The sequence below is a fragment of the Podarcis liolepis genome (assembly GCF_965112155.1).
Source record: "Podarcis liolepis genome assembly, chromosome: 10".
NCBI classification, from domain to species: Eukaryota; Metazoa; Chordata; class Lepidosauria; order Squamata; family Lacertidae; genus Podarcis; species Podarcis liolepis.
Window position 1 is genome coordinate 16,122,183 of NC_139562.1, and position 19,077 is coordinate 16,141,259.

Consider the following 19,077-nt stretch of genomic DNA (forward strand, 5'->3'; position numbering starts at 1 on the left):
CAAACTATCAAATTTGCAATGGGCAAATCTGTCAATTTCATTTCCTCAGTTTCAGATGTTTCCAGTCTTTAGTTCTCCACATCATTTCCAATTTATTTATTTATTTTAAAAAACCCACGGCAATTATAATGTGAGTTTCCCCTAATATACATGTTTGGATGGAATATTGCTAAATATACATTTCTTTATTTTTTTGCAAACCAGTCTCACCTGAAAAAAGCAGATAATGGGGTAAAGTGTCCATTAAATGCATATATTAAGTGAAAATGTGTGTTTTTATGGACACTTTGTCCCACTATGTGAATTTTTGTATATGTTTCTTGGCTGGAGAACTGCATTGCAAAATTCGGAGAAGTGTGAATTCGGACGGAAGCCTATGCTTTGGGTCTCCTGTTGTTTCAGAGAATTCAGATTAGGTAGGCTCACCTTTAAATGTGAACCGAATCCAATTATTCCTGCATCCCATAGTCTTTAGTCCCTCCTGCCTCTGTTGCAGTGGGGTGCAACCCAGCCAGATGGACGGGGTATAAATAATAAAATAATAAATAATTCCATATTGCCTATTCTGAGCCTACACTGGCACCTTAGTCTATGTGGGTGTTTAGTTCATCTACAGCCATGTGTTTGCTGCAAGGAAAAATAAGCTCTCCAGTATTTTCCTCCAGTAATTGCGATGCTCGTAGGTTGCAATATTTATTAATTTCAGAAGATCTATATACCACTGGATTGTAATAAAACCTCAAAGCTATTTAGAAAATGGTCAGTAAACCACACACCCCAGTTAAAACAATTACCTGAAACATTCAAAACATAATAATTAAAATAAATGATAAGCTAAACAGATCTGGGTTAATTTTCCACGGAATGCACACTCGACAAATCCCAGCTAATCCTGGTCTTGAAAGCACATTTTATCTGTGGGTGCCTGTTTATTGCATTCACGTGGTGGGAGAGAATTATACGTACACCTAAAACTGCAGTGTGTGGAGAGGTCCTTTGGAGGCCAGTGAAAAGTTATGGGTTCTGCAGAACAGAGCAACTTTGAAACTTGATATTATTTACCAAAATGACACACCGCTATTAGGCAGCTACCTTTCTGTTCATAGCACTTAATATTTTAGACATCAGGTTCTAAATGCAGCTGACTTGCTTACTGCAACTGTTGAAAACGATAAATCTCGGCTGCCCCCAGATATAACAGTGGGCGGGTAAGCATTTATTTTGTAGAGAGCTCTTGGCTAGAGTTTTTCCCCTGCCTTGCACTGACAGATGCCAATCTGACCTTTTGCAAAGCTCATCTATTTTTCCAAGCCTCCCCCCACCCACCCACTGAGGAATGGGAAGAGTGGATGTGGATAACATTTGAAATCAGTGTATCCTATCCTATCTCTCATTTGCCTGTAACTAAATGGGGCACGTAGGCTGCTGCAGTATAGACAAGCTTTCCATTTACAATTAAACAAAGCCAGGTTTCTTTCATATAAATAAGATACAGAGTCACGGTTTTATGTGTTTCACGTGTTTTCTTTGGAGAAAGTCCCACAGATTTCAGTGGAATTTTAATTTCAGTTAGTTCTCCCTGGAGCACAAGTTAAAGTTTCTGATAGAAGCAGTGATTACAAACCAAATTTCTTTTTTAACTTCTGAGAGTTGCATCATCATTCCCAATATTTGCTCGCAATGTTTTTCTCCCTTTTGTCTTTACCCTGTTAAAACTTGACATGTAATCTCCTTGGGGCAGGGACCGCCACCTCGTTTAAATTGTAAAAGCAGCACGAGCACTGCCACAATATTAATAGGTTACACAGTGTGTAAGATTCAGATCCAGCTAATTGTTATATAAAGAATTAAAACATCAAGGAGTATTGTTGAAGAAAGTGAATTCTCCCCTTTGTGACTTGCAGAGAAACCTCCACCTGACATATTTCAGTCTCTGAATTTAAAAGGAAAGATGGTTTGCATCTGTGTGCTAATATTCAAAGATACAGGGCAAACGAGGTGGCAGTCCCTGCCCCGTGTGTGCTGATGACAGGACAGCTCTAAATGCATTTGCTTTCTGACTTTGTGGCATTGACACGTCTCGACACAATGCCTATATGCTGGAGAAGCGGAATAGAACTGAGGAAGCATGAGTTCTTTGAGCACTGCCATCAAAATTTGCTTGAAATGAAATTTTTTAGCCAGCTGGGAGAAGCAGCTGAGAAATCTTGAGGGAAGCAGTAAGACCGGTGGTTGTTGTTATGGGGGGGGGCACACCAGCAGGTTGCAGGCCTAACTGGAAACCAAGTGTACATTAATGCAGCTGTTTAGTGGAGCTGGTATGTGGTGTGTGTTACCTGCCTCTCACCAGCATTTGCTCTTGTGTTTGGGGGAGTCCGCAGCCGGTGAGGAAATGGTGCTGTGGGCAAAGTAAATTGGAGAACCTAGGAAACTAGTATATACCAAATTGGTCTATTTCTCCACTTAGTTTGGTATTGTCTACACAAACGCGGGTGGCGCCGTGGGTTAAACCACAGAGCCTAGGGCTTGCCGATCAGAAGGTCGGCAGTTTGAATCCCCGCGACGGGGTGAGCTCCCATTGCTCGGTCCCTGCTCCTGCCAACCTAGTAGTTCGAAAGCACGTCAAAGTGCAAGTAGATAAATAGGTACCACTCTGGTGGGAAGGTAAACGGCATTTCCGTGCGCTGCTCTGGTTCTACAGAAGTGGCTTAGTCATGCTGGCCACATGACTTGGAAGTTGTACACTGGCTCCCTTGGCCAATAAAGCGAGACTCTGCAACCCCAGAGTCGGCCACGACTGGACCTAATGATCAGGGGTCCCTTTACCTTTTACACGGACTGGCAGAGGCTCTCTCCAGGGTTTCAGGCTGGAAGCCTTTTCCAGCCCTTCCTGGAGATGGTGAGGACCAAATCTGGGACTTTTGGTGTGCAAAGTCAATGTTCTTCCCTTGAGCTGTGGAATGGTTAAAGTCTCTGAGCTGTTTTTCAGTTAAGCAAGAAAAGTTGACTAGGCAGTAGGGCTGGGCGATATATCGTCCAAAACCAGTTTTAAGTCCATCTCATGAAATCAGTTTCATAATTTTTGAATTGGCAATATATCATAAATCATGATGTGTGTGTGTATGTATGTGTGCTATGCAAAAATCACAATGCAGGAGAAACAATGAAGCCAGCCAGTGCCTCTACATAACTCCATTCTTTTTTCAGACATTGTGACATAAGAAGCATTTCTTCACACACAAGTAACTTGCAGGATTTATTCCCAAAAGATGTGGTGACTTTAAAAAGGGCTTAGCCATGATGGACATATCTATCAATGGTCCTTGGTCATGATGGGTCTATGCAGTGCCAGATTTATGTATAAGCTAAGCAAGCTATAGCTTAGAACCCCACTCTCTTGGGGGCCCCAAAAAATTAAAAGGGAAAAAACTGGATGTACATTTCCAAAATACAAGATAAAAAACAAATAAAATAAAACCTGCATACAGCAACAGTGTTTTGTGTTCTGTAGGCTCCTGTTTGTTATGTGCAAATGGCTTTAGATACCTATTAGGCCATAAATTACCATATAGCATATATTCAACACAAAAAACAGCGACAATTTGTTGTTGACAAAGGACAGCTGGACATATAAAGGGCCCCATTACCTTCAGTAGCTTAGGGCCTCATCAAACTTAAATCTGGCCCTGGGTCTATGAAACTTTTCAGTTCTGAAGCACTATGCCATTGGATAACAGTTGCTAGGGGGTGACATTGGGGAAGGCCTGGTGCCTTCTTGCACCGTGTGGGGTTTTTTTTGTAGGCACATGGAAAGCCACTCTCTGAAGGACTAAGATGCTGTGCTAGAAAGACCTCCATTCTGATCCAGCAGGAATCTTCTTACACTCCGGCTATAGACAAGACCTGCCACTGCGCTTCATTCAAAACAACATTGGGAGATCTAAATAATGTTCATTCTACACTTGCGGAGAATCAATATTTGACTACTCTTTGGAACTCCCCACGCACTGATATTAAACAGTTGCTTTTTCTGTATTGGTTTCGGTGGCTGCTAAAACCTTTGTTGTTTCCACAATCCTACACAGGCATGTAATATTATGATGCACAATAGTTTTAAGGTGGCTGATTCTATTTACATTTGAAAATGTTATCTTTAACAATGCTTTTGATACTAATTTATGTATATATATTTAAATGAGTGTTTTAGACCATCCTTTTTGAACAGCGTGCAAGTTTTTAAAATTGAGTAAACACTACACAAATTTTGTTAAATGGGTAAAAATAAATAAACGTGATCTGGAGTGGGGCTTCCCAAACTTGGGTCTCCATCCACCTGTTTTTAGACTACAGTTTCCATCATTCCTGACGCTGCTCTTGCTAACTAGGGATGATGGGAGTTGTAGTCCAGAAAACAGATTGGGACCAAAGTCTGGGAAACCCTGGTCTGGAGAATTTCAGAGAAAGAGGAAAGCTCTGATAAGTTTCAGTTTGGGGGCATAGGATCCTGTTCTGCACATCCCTTGGCTGTGTCACCTGACATCTTCTTTCCCCTCTCTCCTTCTCTTCTCGTTTCAGGTATACAAATGCTCTCTGTCCAGCCAGACACCAAACCGAAAGGTTGTGCTGGCTGCAACCGTAAGATCAAAGACAGGTATCTCCTAAAGGCCCTGGACAAATACTGGCATGAGGACTGCCTGAAGTGTGCCTGCTGCGACTGCCGTTTGGGGGAGGTAGGCTCTACCTTGTACACCAAAGCCAACCTTATCCTGTGCCGCAGAGACTACCTGAGGTAGGACTTTGCTCTTTCTACACACCTCGTACATACGCCACACTTCCAACTCCTGCTAGGTCCTTTCCCTTTGCACTGTCTGCTGCACCACTGTCGCTACGGATACTTTGCCACCCGGCTGCACCACAACAAGCATGCAAATGGTGCTCAGAGTAGAAGAATGGTGTTGTAGGCTCATTCTCAGGCCGTGTGCCCTCATAAGGAAGATGTTTTTCCTAAGTGCTATGCTGAGGGTTGTTTTTTTAAGGAATGCGTCTTTGACCGTGCCCCCTTTCTACAAATGGTGGTGGTAGCCTGGGATCGTAAGTAGCTTTATTTAAAATGAAACATCTGCAGAAATCCTGTTTCTATTTTTCGCTGGACAAGCAGCTTACCCACATGATAAAAATAGGCTTCGGTTTCTGGACTGTACCAGTTCTGATGGCTGAAGGGTGTATGTGTTTGTGTATTTCCCCCTCAGTGAGTGGGAATCCAGAACAATGGAAACTTAGCATGTCTGGGGGAATCGGAGGCTAGAATATTTCTCTTGGACCAGTTGCAGAACTGTACTCAAGGTTATGCAGCTGTTAATATTCTTTAATACTGTTAATACTTATTAATAACTCTTTATAAAGCTTGGGTTCAAAAATCGCCTTCTCCTCCTAATTCCCTGTAATGAATGGTGGCACAATGTTGACCTTTCATCTTAATCTGAACCACTTAATTTTTTACCCTGAGAGTATCTGGAGCTTATTTTACAGAGCACCCAACCCTAGTTTCACTTCATCTGCATTTGTTTCCAGTAAGTTCCCAGCAGCAGGCTATAAACCATGCAGCAAGTACTGTGTACATTTTGGAAGATGTCAAATCACTTGTTCCATCCTCACTCACTCTCAAGGACCATAATTCCTATTCAAAACAGTTAATTCACTGCCACAAAGGATAGCTCTTTAACTATCTGCACTGAACAGTGCACATTTAATTCCTAGCAGTCCCTACTAGGCTACAACTAGGCCTCTCATCTCTCTACGTTGGCGCAGAAGCCTTTTCAGTGTATTGTGCTGAGTTCAGTGGTCTGCTTAGGCTGTACTAGGTAAACTGCTATCTCTACAAATGTAGTTTTTTTGGTTACTGGGGTATAGTTGTATTTGTAGACCCTGCAATCATCCTCTGAGACCCTTCTTCATGTGCCCTGTCCACAAGAAGTCCGGAGGGTGGCAACACGAGAATGGGCCTTTTTTGTGGTGGCTCCTCATTTGCAGAATGCTCTCCTTCATTACATATCTTTAGGTGGCAGGCAAAAATATCCATTTTCTCTCAGGCCTTTGGCTAATTAAACAGTCTAGGGTCTTTTAAACTGCGTGTGTTGGGGTGGGGAGTATTTTGTTCATTGTTATGTCATGTATTTTTGAGTTTTTATACTTTAAACCACCCTTTGATCCTCTGATGAAGGGTAGCATATAAATTAAACCAACAAACAACCTCTTAATTTAATTCTGTAAGCAAGTAACACTTTGGGCTAAGTTAATTGTGTTCGCACAATTATATATTTGGGGGGGAAACTGTCCCTATGCAGTCTGCGCCAGCCCACCCCCCACAAGTGATCTGAATGCATGAGCCAATCACTCATATATGTCAACCTTGGGAATTTTCTATCTGTCTCAGGCTGAAAATGGATGTGGTGTGGTTGAAGAGGAATCAGAGAACTGATAGAAGCTTGAAAGAGGCTCAGCTGCATGCAGTATATACATTCACGTCACTTTTGGCAAATTGGTGTTACTGGTTTTTTGAAACCCCACAAAAACCTGCAACACCTATTTGTTAGAGGCAACAGGAAGGCAAAAAACTGAGGTCAAAACTAGAGAATTCACTCCCACAAGAAGTAGTGATGACTATCAAACATGCTCTACACCGAAACATCTTTTCCTGTCCAATCTTTGGGTAGGTTTTATGTGCCCCCACCCGCCACCCTGACAAATGTGATGAAGAAAGTGTTGGCCCCGAACCCAGGCCTACTCCCAAGTGATGAAGCCTGACTGGAGTGGAATAAAGCTCCCAGCTTCACGTGAGAACTGGCACTTTTGGTCCAGCCCCCTTTCCCCGATCTAGCCTTGTCTCTTCCCCATCGTGATCACTTGCTTATACTTAAATGCGCTATTTATGTTAAACTTCAAGTTGATGCACTTAACGTAATTGCAGACAGTCATTTGCCTCATTGCGCCCGTATGTACTTAGCTATGCAGTGAACCTGTAAAAAGAAATCTCCATTTTTATGCTAATCCGGGAGGTAAAGTGTGCTCCCTTTTGTAGGCAAATAAGCTTTCATATTTAGTCACTGACTTGATAGGGATACGTGGAACGAATTGTCTATGCTAATGACTGCATTAGGGTTAGGTTGCAGCTTCGGTCTACCTCCTTTAGAGGCTTTTAAAAAATCCTTTCCTGTATTTTAAGCATCTCTGAACAGGGTGTTACACACACCTGTGTACTTCTAATTCGTGGCGCCCTCTAGAGGCATGTAGGTTCTGTACCAAATGCTTTCCTCTTTCCCTTAATCATAACACTCAAGAGAGTTTGCAGAGAAGGAGGTGAAATTTCAGGTACTTGGGTCCTAAGTCGTTCAGGGCTTTAAACCCTTGAATTTGGCCTGGAATTAAACTGACAACCAGCGCAGCTGTTTTAAAACCCCAGCCAGTGATCTGGCTGCCGTCTCTGGGAAGTCCACAAACAAAGCATGAGGGCATTAATCCTCTCTCAAGCTTGTTCTTCAGCAATGCCATCTTTGAACCTAGAGGTGAGATAAAGCTATTGATGACTTCTAGCTACCGGTAGCCTTATCCTTCATGATTTTTCTCCATTTCCCTTGTAAAGCCACATAGGTTTGGTTGCCGTCACTACGTCTTGTGGTAGCAAAACTATAACAACCTAATTCCTCATTTACCTCAGGGGGACTGTACGATCCAACCTCTATTAATATTCTGCCAACTAGTCAAATATTGGGATTCTCCTTGCGACCTTCATTGATGTCTCTTGCATACATGAGGATGCAACTAGTAATGTTCCTTGGACCGCGTCAGATTCTTTGTTTTTTTAAAAAAATAAAAAAATAGTGTTCATTAGCATTTCCAGTTTGGGAAATATGAATGAGGTTAGCACTAGTTTGTGGTGCCTTCTGAGGAGAGAGTGGGCCAGTGAGATAATTGGTTTCTGTTAAAGTGGTTTGTTTGTTTTCAAATGGTTAACACTGACGTGTGGGTCACCTTTCATGGAACACTTAGAGACGTCCATCCAAAGTCTGAAACAACATGTTGAATGGAAGTCTAAAACGGCCTCCCCCCTCTTTAATTTGAGTGCTTTGTTTTAGGAATTAATGTGGGTTCATCTATCTTTCTGGTGCACTTCTGTGGTGCCCTTTTTAAGTTGGACAGGTAAATGTTGGGTGTTTCTGTTGAGCTTTAACAGTGGGTTTTATTATTGGGATTTTGCCAAGGTGTCTGAAGAACAGTCCATGACAACAAATGCAATTCCTAGAGTTGTGGAACTCTCTTCCCCCATTATTGTTTCCCTTATATTTAGGAATAGTTTTAAAGCTAGTTGATGAGTAATCAAAATCTCCAGAATCAAAGCTTAACAAATACAATTGTAGTTGGATACGGATTAGCTGAAGGTCTCCTATTTAAATTCTCAGTATGATGGACGTATTGATACTTTGTGATATTTTTCTCTCAAGCAGTAATTCTAAATTTTCTGTGTCCAGGGATACTGTTTCCTGCTGAAGAACTTCCACATACCCACCACTGAGTGCAATGCAGAGGTTTTGGGAGTGTATTTTAGAGCAGCCTGCTCCAGACTTGGGTCCTCAGGTGTTGTTGGACTGCAACTCTCATCATCCCTAGTCAGCGAGGGATGGACAAGTGTGGCTTATAGATTCCACAAGTTGGGTGTAAACTTTCCTGTTTTGTATCAACAGTCTTGCATTCCTCCAAGGAAACTTGAAGACGCTAGTATAGTTCAGGTATGGAGAGCTTTCCTCTGAGTGCGCTGTTGACCACTGCAAAAGTCCCAGGGTCCTCTGGGAGAGAGGGGTGTAAGCTTTAAGTCTGTGGCGTGGAGATGAGAATTGCTAGTCCAGAGTCCGTGTTACTTGCTTTTCACAATTCCTTCCCCTGGAAGAGGGGAAGGCTCTACATGGAAACAAAGCATAATCTCTAGGGATGCCTGAGGAATTCAATTTTTTGTGAATTCCAATGTGAATTGGCCTAATCTGGGCCTTCTGGGCTTATACATGGATTGGATTGTACATACTCTTCAGATTTTGCACTTCTCCCAAATTTGCAATACCGTACATTACAACTGTCTTCAGCTAAGAACTTATAACATGTTGCACAATGCATAATTTAGTATCAAGTATGCGTTAGATGTATATTGAGATAAAAACATAATTATGTACAGTGCTATTTTTCTAGAAAAGAGGTGCCATAACTTACCATGAACACCTCCCTTGTTCTCTTAGAATGGCAATGGCACCCGCTTAAGAGGTGCTGGAACTGAGTTCTGGCAAGTTCCAGCTGAAAGACAGCCATGATTATGTGTTTACATATGAATTTTTATGTGGATTTAAGACACAGATGAAAAACAGGATGGGATGGATTTAGGAATGAGTGCTTGCAAAGTGACACAAACTGGAAATAGGCTGATCCCTCTGGCTCTGCTCATGACAGACAGATCCCTTTCTCCCCCTTAAAATTTGGCATATGGCCTATCAAGGTCAAATTTGCCATTTAGCCCACCTTTGCATGCAAAAAGTTGCACTTCAGGTAGGGTGAGACCTTGGAGAGCTGTTGCCACAGTGTGAAGGTTAGTCCATTAGGGCAAATGGGGCACTGCCCCACCAACCTGAGTCTGCCCTCAACCAGCCCCCCAACTGCCTGCCTCCTTACTGAACAACAAGTCCAGAGGGTTCTTCCTCTGTCTCCATCTCACCTTTGCAGAACTTGGTAACAGGAGGGAGAAAACCGGAATTATTTGCCCTACAAATCCCATTGGTCACTCGTCTCCACTGGGCTTTGATGTCCAAGTGGTCTAACTGGTACAGAACAGTTCTTCATGTCCTAGCTCCACTCCTGTGGCATCCTGGGCCAGTTCCTTTTGCCCCTATGTGTTAGAGGAGCAGATAAGATTTCCAGGCAGCTGCATGGCAGCTCTGCTGCTGAAGTTAGTATCTGGCCATGTGGTATGAAATAGATGAATGCCTGGCAAGTATAGGTAATTCAGTTGCATTAACTAATGAGCTTCATCAGATGCAATGGAAATAACGAAAGTGCAGCTGTACGGAGCTGGTAGCAATGTAGGTCAATCACCCTTTTCACTTTGGGTTTTTAACTAGGCGTACCCTGCTGAGCAGCCAATGACTACAAAGTGCCGTTTCGTTTCCAATTTAATTTTGGCAGCATTTTACCAAAGAGCCGCTATTCTCCCACACGCACACACACACACACGGCTTAAATTATCTTTGCACTCTGAGACTTTAACTCCAATTTGGAGATTCTAAATGTCTCTCTGTGTGTGTGTGTGTCTTAGCAAAGATTATGGTGCCTTTCTAAAACGTTTCCCCCCCCCTTAAAAAAAACAAAACCCTTCTGCATAGAAATTGAATTACTGCACTTTATACAACTGTCATGTTAAATATTCCAGCCATGCACAGGGCTCCTGTAAAGAGGATTATCAAGCTTGAATATGGGGGGAGTTTTTCCCCCTGCCCCTTTTGAAAACTACATCTTGAAGCTTAGTGGTCTCTTCCTTCCCCACCCTCTTCTCATGGCCTGTTTAATTAGACTTGTAAATGTACTGCAGGGTTCCTCCAAAAAGAAGCTACTTCGTGACTGATGCAGCGCTAACCTGAACGTTTGGTGGAGGAAGAAATGAGCAAGGCCCTGGCAATTTTTTGAGTATCGAAGGCAGAGCAGACCCCAACGACATGCTGCCTCCTAATAATAATATAATAATAATAATATTTTATTATTTATACCCCACCCATCTGGCTGGGTTTCCCCAGCCACTCTGGGCGGCTTCCAAAAGAATATTAAAATACTGTGATACATCAAACATCAAAAGCTTCCCTAAACAGGGCTGCCTTCAGATGTCTTCTAAAAGTCTGGTAGTTGTTGTTCTCTTTGACATCTGGTGGGAGGGCGTTCCACAGGGAGGGCGCCACTACTGAGAAGGCCCTCTGCCTGCTTCCCTGTAACTTGGCTTCTCGCAGTGAGGGAACTGCCAGAAGGCCCTCGGTGCTGGACCTCAGTGTCTGGGCAGAACGATGGAGGTGGAGACGCTCCTTCAGGTATACTGGACCGAGGCCGTTTAGGGCTTTAAAGGTCAGCACCAACACTTTGAATTGTGCTCGGAAACGTACTGGAAACGTACTGAACCGTACTGAAACGTACTGAAACGTACTGGAAATGTATTGAAACTAATAGTTTCAATGAGGCACAGGCAGCTGATAGGGAGAAGAAGGTAGTGCATGCAGGGTGTGAGTTGTATATTTGGCAGCAGCAGTGGCAGCCATCAACTCTTCTCCTCCTGAGCCCTCTCCCCAGCAGTTCCCCTCTGCCGCGCACCATGCAATCTGCTCCGTGCTCCTGGAACCATCTTGCTTGTAGAGTAGAGGGCCTCATCAAGGCCAGATTTAGGTTTGATGAGGCCCTAAGCGACTGAAGGTCATGGGGCCCTTTATATGTCAAGCTGTCTTTTGTCAACAACAAATTGTTGCTGTTTTTTGTGTTGAATATATGCTATATGGTAATTTATGGACCTAATAGGAATCTAAAGCTATTTGCACATGTTGCCACTTGACCAGTCCATGCAGAATGTAGGCACCCTATATATAGAAAGGAGCAAACCAGTGATATTTTAGGGAGCAGGCTAGCAGGCCGGGCCCCTTGCTTACATCATAGGAGCCTACACAACACAAAACACTGTTGCTGTACGTATGCTTTATTTGTTTTTTATCTTATATTTTGGAAATGTACGTCCAGTTTCCCCCCCCCTTTACATTTTTGGGCCCCCCTCCAAGAGAGGGGGGCCCTAAGCTATAACTTGTTTAGCTTTTACGTAAATCTGGCCTCATCACCAAACACCAGTCTGGTCATCTTCTGCATATAGACTGGCAAAAGACACCACCAAGCTCTTGGTCTTGCCACATCTCTTTGACATGGATGGAAGTTGCACTTCCTTTCAGTGGTGAACCACCTGGGCGTTTGTGGCCTGTGGATCAAGTCTCCCTGTGCTCCATTCTGTTAGCCTTTATCCAACCTGACATGCACATAGCTGGCCGCTTGAGGTAGGGGCTAGGGCTGCACCATATATTGATATAGCATCCCAAACCCGATTTGAAGTCCATATTGTGATACCAGTTTCATAATTTTTGACCTGGCAATATATCACAAATCATGACGTGTGTGCACTTGTGTGCTATGCAAAAATACAATTCATGGGGAAAACCCATGAAGCCAGCCAATGCTCCTCTAGATTCCTGCAGCCCCTGTTTATTCTGCTGGCTCAGCTGTCCCTTGCCTCCTGCAGGGGCAAGCAAATCACAAGAGCAGGTACTGGCAAAAGCCACAAAGTGGGAAAAATCATGAAGCCAGCCAATGCCTCTATATAGCTCCATCCTTATTTCAGACACCATGATATATCGGTATATTCCTGCTTTCTGAAACAGTATCCAGACTGAAGCACAGCCATCGTTTTAAATTTGTGCTTCTCTGAAGTTTGCAGGGCAGTTCTCCAGCCAATTATAATGTGCAAAAATGCACAGACTAGGGTAAATGTGCATATAAATTTATGTATTAGTGAAAATAACAATAATGCATTGCAGTAGGGAAAACTGTTTTGTAAAAATGTGTGTATTAGCAAAAATGCATACAAAAATATCCACTAAAATGCTGATGAATTTTCACATTTGTTTTTTTAAGTTAGCAAACTGGTGTGGAGAACTGAATATACGATTGGGGAAAAAATAATTATCTTTATTTCATCAAGTTTATATCCTGCAGTTGACAGATATGCCCATTCCTTGCTGCGATCAATGCAATGTTTTGGGTGGGCTTTGGGAAACTCCCCTCCATCCTGTGTCTGTGACGAAATTCAGATTCTTAGAAAATCCAGAACAGGACTGCATGCTACTAGAACCTATGAGAATTATTTACTTGGTACTCTACAATTTTCTTTATTTGGCAATTAATCCATCAATTTCGAGAGCTTTGAGTGGGTAATAAAACACATCAAAATCTGGCCTCAGGAATAATTTGACTGGGTGTCAATTTGGGCTATGGGTGAAAGCATTTTGCTATAGAGTACCAAGTGATGTAAGGAAGATTCTAAGTTCAAAGCACAGTTAAGACTTGAGTCTACTTATGTGCCCAATTATACACCAAAAATGTATTTGTGCAGCATAATTTTGTAAATATTTGTATGCACATACAAATGCGTATGGGTAGTTTAGGAAACCTGGATTGTGTAAGTATATGATATTATGTGGATGATGCGTGGGAATTGCTTGCATTTTTGATGCACACTGTTTTTTAAAAAAGTATTCTCATCAAAATCAAAGAATGTGATGGGAACTAGAAAAAAAAAAGTGCAGATAACGCTGACATTGAGGTTTTCAGAATATTCCAACTAAAGATACAGCTATCATGACAGCAAGTCTTATCTTCCATTAATTTTTCTAATCGTGTTTAATGTCATCCTAGCCATGATGACTCACTCCCTCTTGTGGCACTGAATTCCATAGTTTAACTATGTGCTGTGCTAAGACTTCCTTTTCTTCTGCCCGGAAAGTCGTGGCTTTGTTGGAGAGGGGGGAACTTATCGCTATCCTCTGTCTCCTACACACACCTCTCATTTCTTCCTCCTCCTTTTGCTTGCTTCCCTCCCCCTAAACTAAATAGTCCAAAATGTTACAACCTTTTCTCATAGGTACATGGCCTCAAAACAATTTTGCCTGCCCTCTTCTGTACCTTTCCAACGCTTTCTCTAGCTTTCCCCAGCATGAATGCAGAGGCTCTCGGATTTGTGTAGTAGAACGATCTTGCAGAGTGTAGAGAGATGTGTGTCAGAAGAGAACAAGCAGCTGGAAGTTACTCCCTCCCCAGTGATTACCTTTTCTCTGTGGAAATGACCAAAACAGTTTCTTTCTCCAGCTTCTGATTCTGTTGCATCCTTATCTGATTTCTAGAGCAGCCAGGGAGTCCCCACTGTGTGTGAGCAGAACTGAAATGTGTTTGCATGTAGGGCTGGCTCCAGGTTTGAGGGGCTTCGGGCTCTGGTGGACCCCCTTCAGGGCCATCTTTACCTGGGGGCACCTGGGTGTTGGATTCTGGGAGGCACCTGGCGCTGAAGCAGCCTAAGCTTATTGTATTGAGCTGCTGTGCGGCAGAGGGGCCAGCAGCTCCTTTGACACGACTGATCTCGTGCCGCCTGCCTGCGAATGCTGTTGCAGGGAGAGCTCTCTGGAAAGTCTCACTCACCAAAGCCAGGAGGAGGGGGAGTGACAGGAAAGAGGGAGAGATAGGCAGAAAGAGAATGTGCCTATCTAGTGACGGGAGTGCGCACAGGCTCCGGAAGAACTCGTATATGCACGCTCGCAAGGGCCCTCCCAGATGTGTGGTGAGCCAGTGTGGTGTAGTGGTTAAGAGCGGTGGACTCGTAATCTGGTGAACCGGGTTCGCTTCCCCGCTCCTCCACATGCAGTTGCTGGGTGACCTTGGGCTAGTTATACTTCTCTGAAGTCTCTCAGCCCCACTCACCTGACAGAGTGTTTGTTGTGGGGGAGGAAGGGAAAGGAGAATGTTAGCCACTTTGAGACCCCTTCGGGTAGTGATAAAGCGGGATATCAAATCCAAACTACTACTCCTCCTCCTCCTCCTCCTCCTCTTCTTCTTCTTCTTCTTCTTCTTCTCCTCCTCCTCCTCCTCCTCCTCCTCCTCCTCCTCCTCTAGAAATAAGGTTGCTCCCACAATGAAAGGCTGCCCAAGACGGCTCTCCCATTCATGCGCACAATGCCCACCCATCTCATCTTTCAGACACCTCCCTATGACCATAAGAACATGCGTGGAGTCTTTACACCGACTCCCAATGTGTTCTTTGTCTTCTTTAGAGAAGCTGGTTTTAAACAAAACACACACACACACACAAAACTCCTTTTGGAGCCGTGCAGGCGTGAACACTATATATCAAATGATAATAGTGACATAAGGCATAATAAAAGTTAATTTGAGGGCTAAACTAAATTTGGGGGATCTTTGCACCCTGGTGGCGCATATGTTAAAGACGGCCCTGGCCACCTTTCAGGTTGATTTGGTCCCTCAGGTTTATTTGGAAGCCACATTGGCTTTAGCACATAGCCGTCCCACCCTTCAGGCAATGTGAAGTCTTCACCTCAGATGGCAGAAACCACAGGGGCAACAGATCCCAACATAGATTTTTATTCCTCCCTTGCTCCCGATGTAGATCTTCACTCAGCCCTTCTTTCCTGGTGGGGAGGGAGGCACCATTTTGTGATTCGCCTCAAGTGCCAAAATTTCTCAGGCTGGCCCTGAGCAGCATCAAAGTGTCCTGAGGTGCTCAGTGTAGCATTATTCTGGAGCACTGTAGGAAAGTAAAATGGAGGCTCATAGACTGAGCTCTAGGGCCAGGGCAGATGTAAGCACTGGTGGACCTTCTTTGAGTCCTAACAGTTGCCTTCAGATGCAAGTCACAGATCCTACGCCTGTGTACAAGAATCTCTGAACAGTTTCCACCCTACAGTTGGCAAAGGTCTAAGAGTATCCCCAAAGATACTGTCAGCTTTGAAGGGGGCTGTGTTAATGGGTCCTTCAGAGGCACTTTAAGCATAGAACCAATCTTTGATTTGAGTGCTGCTTCCTTGTTGACATTATGGGCAGTTTTCCTGACTTCGGTGTCTCATTATTTATGTGAAAATATTGTTAATAATGTGCCATGGCTGGTATTTGGTGACTTCCTGCAAGAACTGTGGGGGTGAAAAACTACCTACTTCACACTATTGTGAGTGCGCATGTAAATAAAATTCCCACAATGGTGCTATCTGTGGCATCTGGCGTTGTTCTGGCTCTACAATTCTCGTATCATTTTATCAAAATTAGTGCTTGGGATTATGTGTGGGTTTTATTCTCTCATGATTGATGAGATAATCCGTGTAGGGGATAAGCTCATTTTTGATGCATGCCAAAACTGGCAACGAAGGAATGTTTTATATAATAAAATATTGCTGAGCTAGACTGATTCATGTATTCTCATTTGCACAGTTTTCTGAGGGGCATATTCAATTATGTTATTACACTTCGTGTTTAATGCTTAACAGCAAATTTCTTCCAGCTTACGACAAATTAAATAAATTGCTACAAGTGTTCTTGCTGGTGGTCTGTCTCTTCTCTTAAAGCACAGCACAGATTAACTTATTTGTTTATACTGAATTGCTGTATAGGCTTGTTGACTTCCAAAATCAAAGATTCTGCAACCTGGAGGTGACAGCTCTATAAAGGTAGTGGGTAGCTCAAAAATGCCTTGTTGTTTTTTTTATAATTATAATTAATTTATAATTTAAAAACCCTGGGGGACTAGGGAAGCATTGGCACCCTCGTTGGTTTAAGGTTGCAAAACGGAGTTGGCATGCATACTTGAAGAGACTAATGCGATATCGAGTCCTAATGTTTTTATTTTATTTAAATGGAACTGCTTTTCAGGATCTTGGGTCCTCCCAAAATATCTTTTCCCCCCCTCAACCCCCCCCCCCATGAATCTCTGAAAAAAGCCAACACACAGTAGGAATAGCATTGTAGGAATAACATTTCCACAGTTAAAATCAACATACAGTTGAAAATTCTTTACATATATAAAAAAACAGAGCAGCAAATAGCATTCCTCAACTTAATAACTATCCTGGCTTGCCTTAATGAAAAGCAGATTGAAAAAGATTTCTTAAAGGAATTGTTTGTTTGTTTGTTTGTTTATATGCTGCCCACCTCACTGCCCAGAAATCAAGGAGGGAGACACATTTATCTTGGGCAAGTGAGTTCAATAGACAAAATATGTTGGTGGTGCCTCCACTCCCCACTTCCTATCCCTAGCCTTGTCATATTCAGTGATATCACAGGGTACTTCTGTGGCTGCTTGAAGGCCCAGGTTGGTTCATATGTGCATAAGCAGTCCTTCGGGTAACTTGGGCTTTAAATGTCATGAAACAATTTAGAAATCTTCCTTAGAACCGCCCCGAATATTCTCAAGTTCACAGCTTCAGTTAGAAACCAATGGGATAGAAAATACGATTGTACATAACATTTGCCCATTTGTAGAATCTTGCTGATCATTGTTTCCACAGCATTCCCACCACCACCTTTAGCCACAAGAGTGATGGCACCATCTCTATTGTGTCTAGAGTGGAAGCTCCTTCAATAATGGTTATGAAAAAGCCTCCCTCGCCCCCTGCTGGTATTCAGCCGTGTTTTTCTAAACTTCCTAACAGGTCACCAGCTTACTGTTTTAGGCAGTGCCAGATTTACATATAAGCTAAACAAGCTATAGCTTAGGGCCACGCTCTCTTGGGAGCCCCCCAAAAATTTAAAGGAAAAAACAAACCTGGATGTACATTTCCAAAATAGAAGATAAAAAACAAATAAAATAAAACCTACATACAGTTAGAGCTTAATAATTATTTCACAATTAATATACTTCTTCTTAATTGTATTTCACTTTTAATATACAGTACTTCTTCTTAAATGTATTTCAGTTCAACAATTACTTTGATAAAATACATATTTTGTTATGTGCAAATGGCTTTAGATACCTATTAGGTCCAAAAAATAACCACACAGCATATATTCAACACAAAAAAAGTTACAATTTGTTGTTGACAAAGGACAGCTGGACATACAAAGGGCCCCATTACCTTCAGTAGCTTAGGGCCTCATCAAATCTAAATCTGGCCCTGGTTTTAAGCAGTACTTGCCATGATTAGAATTGTACACTTCCTTGCGTGTCTGGCCCTAGATGTGAGGATCTTCTCAGCCATGTGGACCACCCTCATACTTCATGGTGGTCTTATCTTGTTACACCACGAGGGTGCCGGACTTTACTTTAACAGTAAATAGCAGACAAGACAAAAAGACGAGCCTTCTGGATCAGGCCCATGGCACATTTAGTCCCAACATCTTGTTCTCTAGGTGGACAACCCGATGTCAGCAAGCACCACCCAAACACAAGAGCACTTTCTCCTCGTGTGTTTCCCATCCAGTGGTCTTCAGAAGTGTTACTGCCTCTGACCATTATTCTCTCCAACTCCTATGAGCTAGGGCTGCCATTTCTTGAAGATATGAAGGCTGAGCCACTGCCAGCCCGAGCTGGAGAAAGAAGCGTACAGGCGAGTGGGACTGCCACTGCACCCTCACACCTCTTTCCCTGACTCGGGCTGGCAGCAGCCACGGCGTGCAGAGCCGCCCGAGTCAAAAAAAATCCCCCCATTAGAAATTTAAAAAGACATAAGACCATTGTTCATGTATGCCACCACAGCAGCAAGAATTATTGTGGTGAGGAAGTGGGAAAACGAAACAATACCGACAATTACAGAAGGCAGATACTCATGTTAGAATATTTACAACTAGAAAACTGATGGGAAGAGCTAGAGGAGTATTGAACCAGAAAATATTTGGAGAATGGAGAATATTTAAGGATTATATAAGATCATATTGTACCAACCACACCATATTAGCAGAATTTGAGTGATACTTGTAAACACAACAAAGACCGTTTGTGGAGTAGACAGGAACAATATTAAAGAATATAAAACTGTGCAAAAAAAAAACCCAATAGTATAAACAGTACAATGAGAATGATAGGAAGACTCGTTTTGTCAAAAGTCTTTTTTATTTAAGTGTTTATTAGGAAGATTAAGTTTTTTTATGCACGTAAATCTGCTTTTTCTTCTTTCTGTATTTTCTTCTTTTCTCTTTTCGTAATTGTTTATTCTTTAATTTTCTTTTTGTAGTATGAGATTGTAAATTCTTTGTATATGTGTGTAATTTAAATTAATAAAGATTATTTAAAACAAAACACCCCCCCAAATCCCCCCAACCCAGACATCTCCTTTAAAAATGTAAATATCTGCCCGGATCAATATGTTGCCCCCGCCCCACCAAAGAGGACATGTCTGGGTTTTCTTGGACATATGGCAACCCTATATGAAAGGTTGCTTCTCAGCACCCACCATTTTGTTTTTCCGCACAATGGCCTGA

General features: G+C 42.7%; 1 protein-coding gene across 5 annotated transcripts in view; it reads left to right on the forward strand.

The window, feature by feature from the left end:
• The window catches only part of LMO3 (LIM domain only 3), a 94,042-nt gene that overhangs the window by 18,177 nt on the left and 56,788 nt on the right, over positions 1-19,077 (forward strand). For all 5 annotated transcript variants that reach the window (XM_083461666.1, XM_083461668.1, XM_083461667.1 and 2 more), the window contains exon 2: positions 4,576-4,789. In XM_083461666.1, coding sequence (XP_083317792.1) covers positions 4,584-4,789 — 206 coding nt within the window. In that variant the 5' untranslated portion in view covers positions 4,576-4,583. The remainder of the gene's footprint in view (positions 1-4,575; positions 4,790-19,077) is intronic.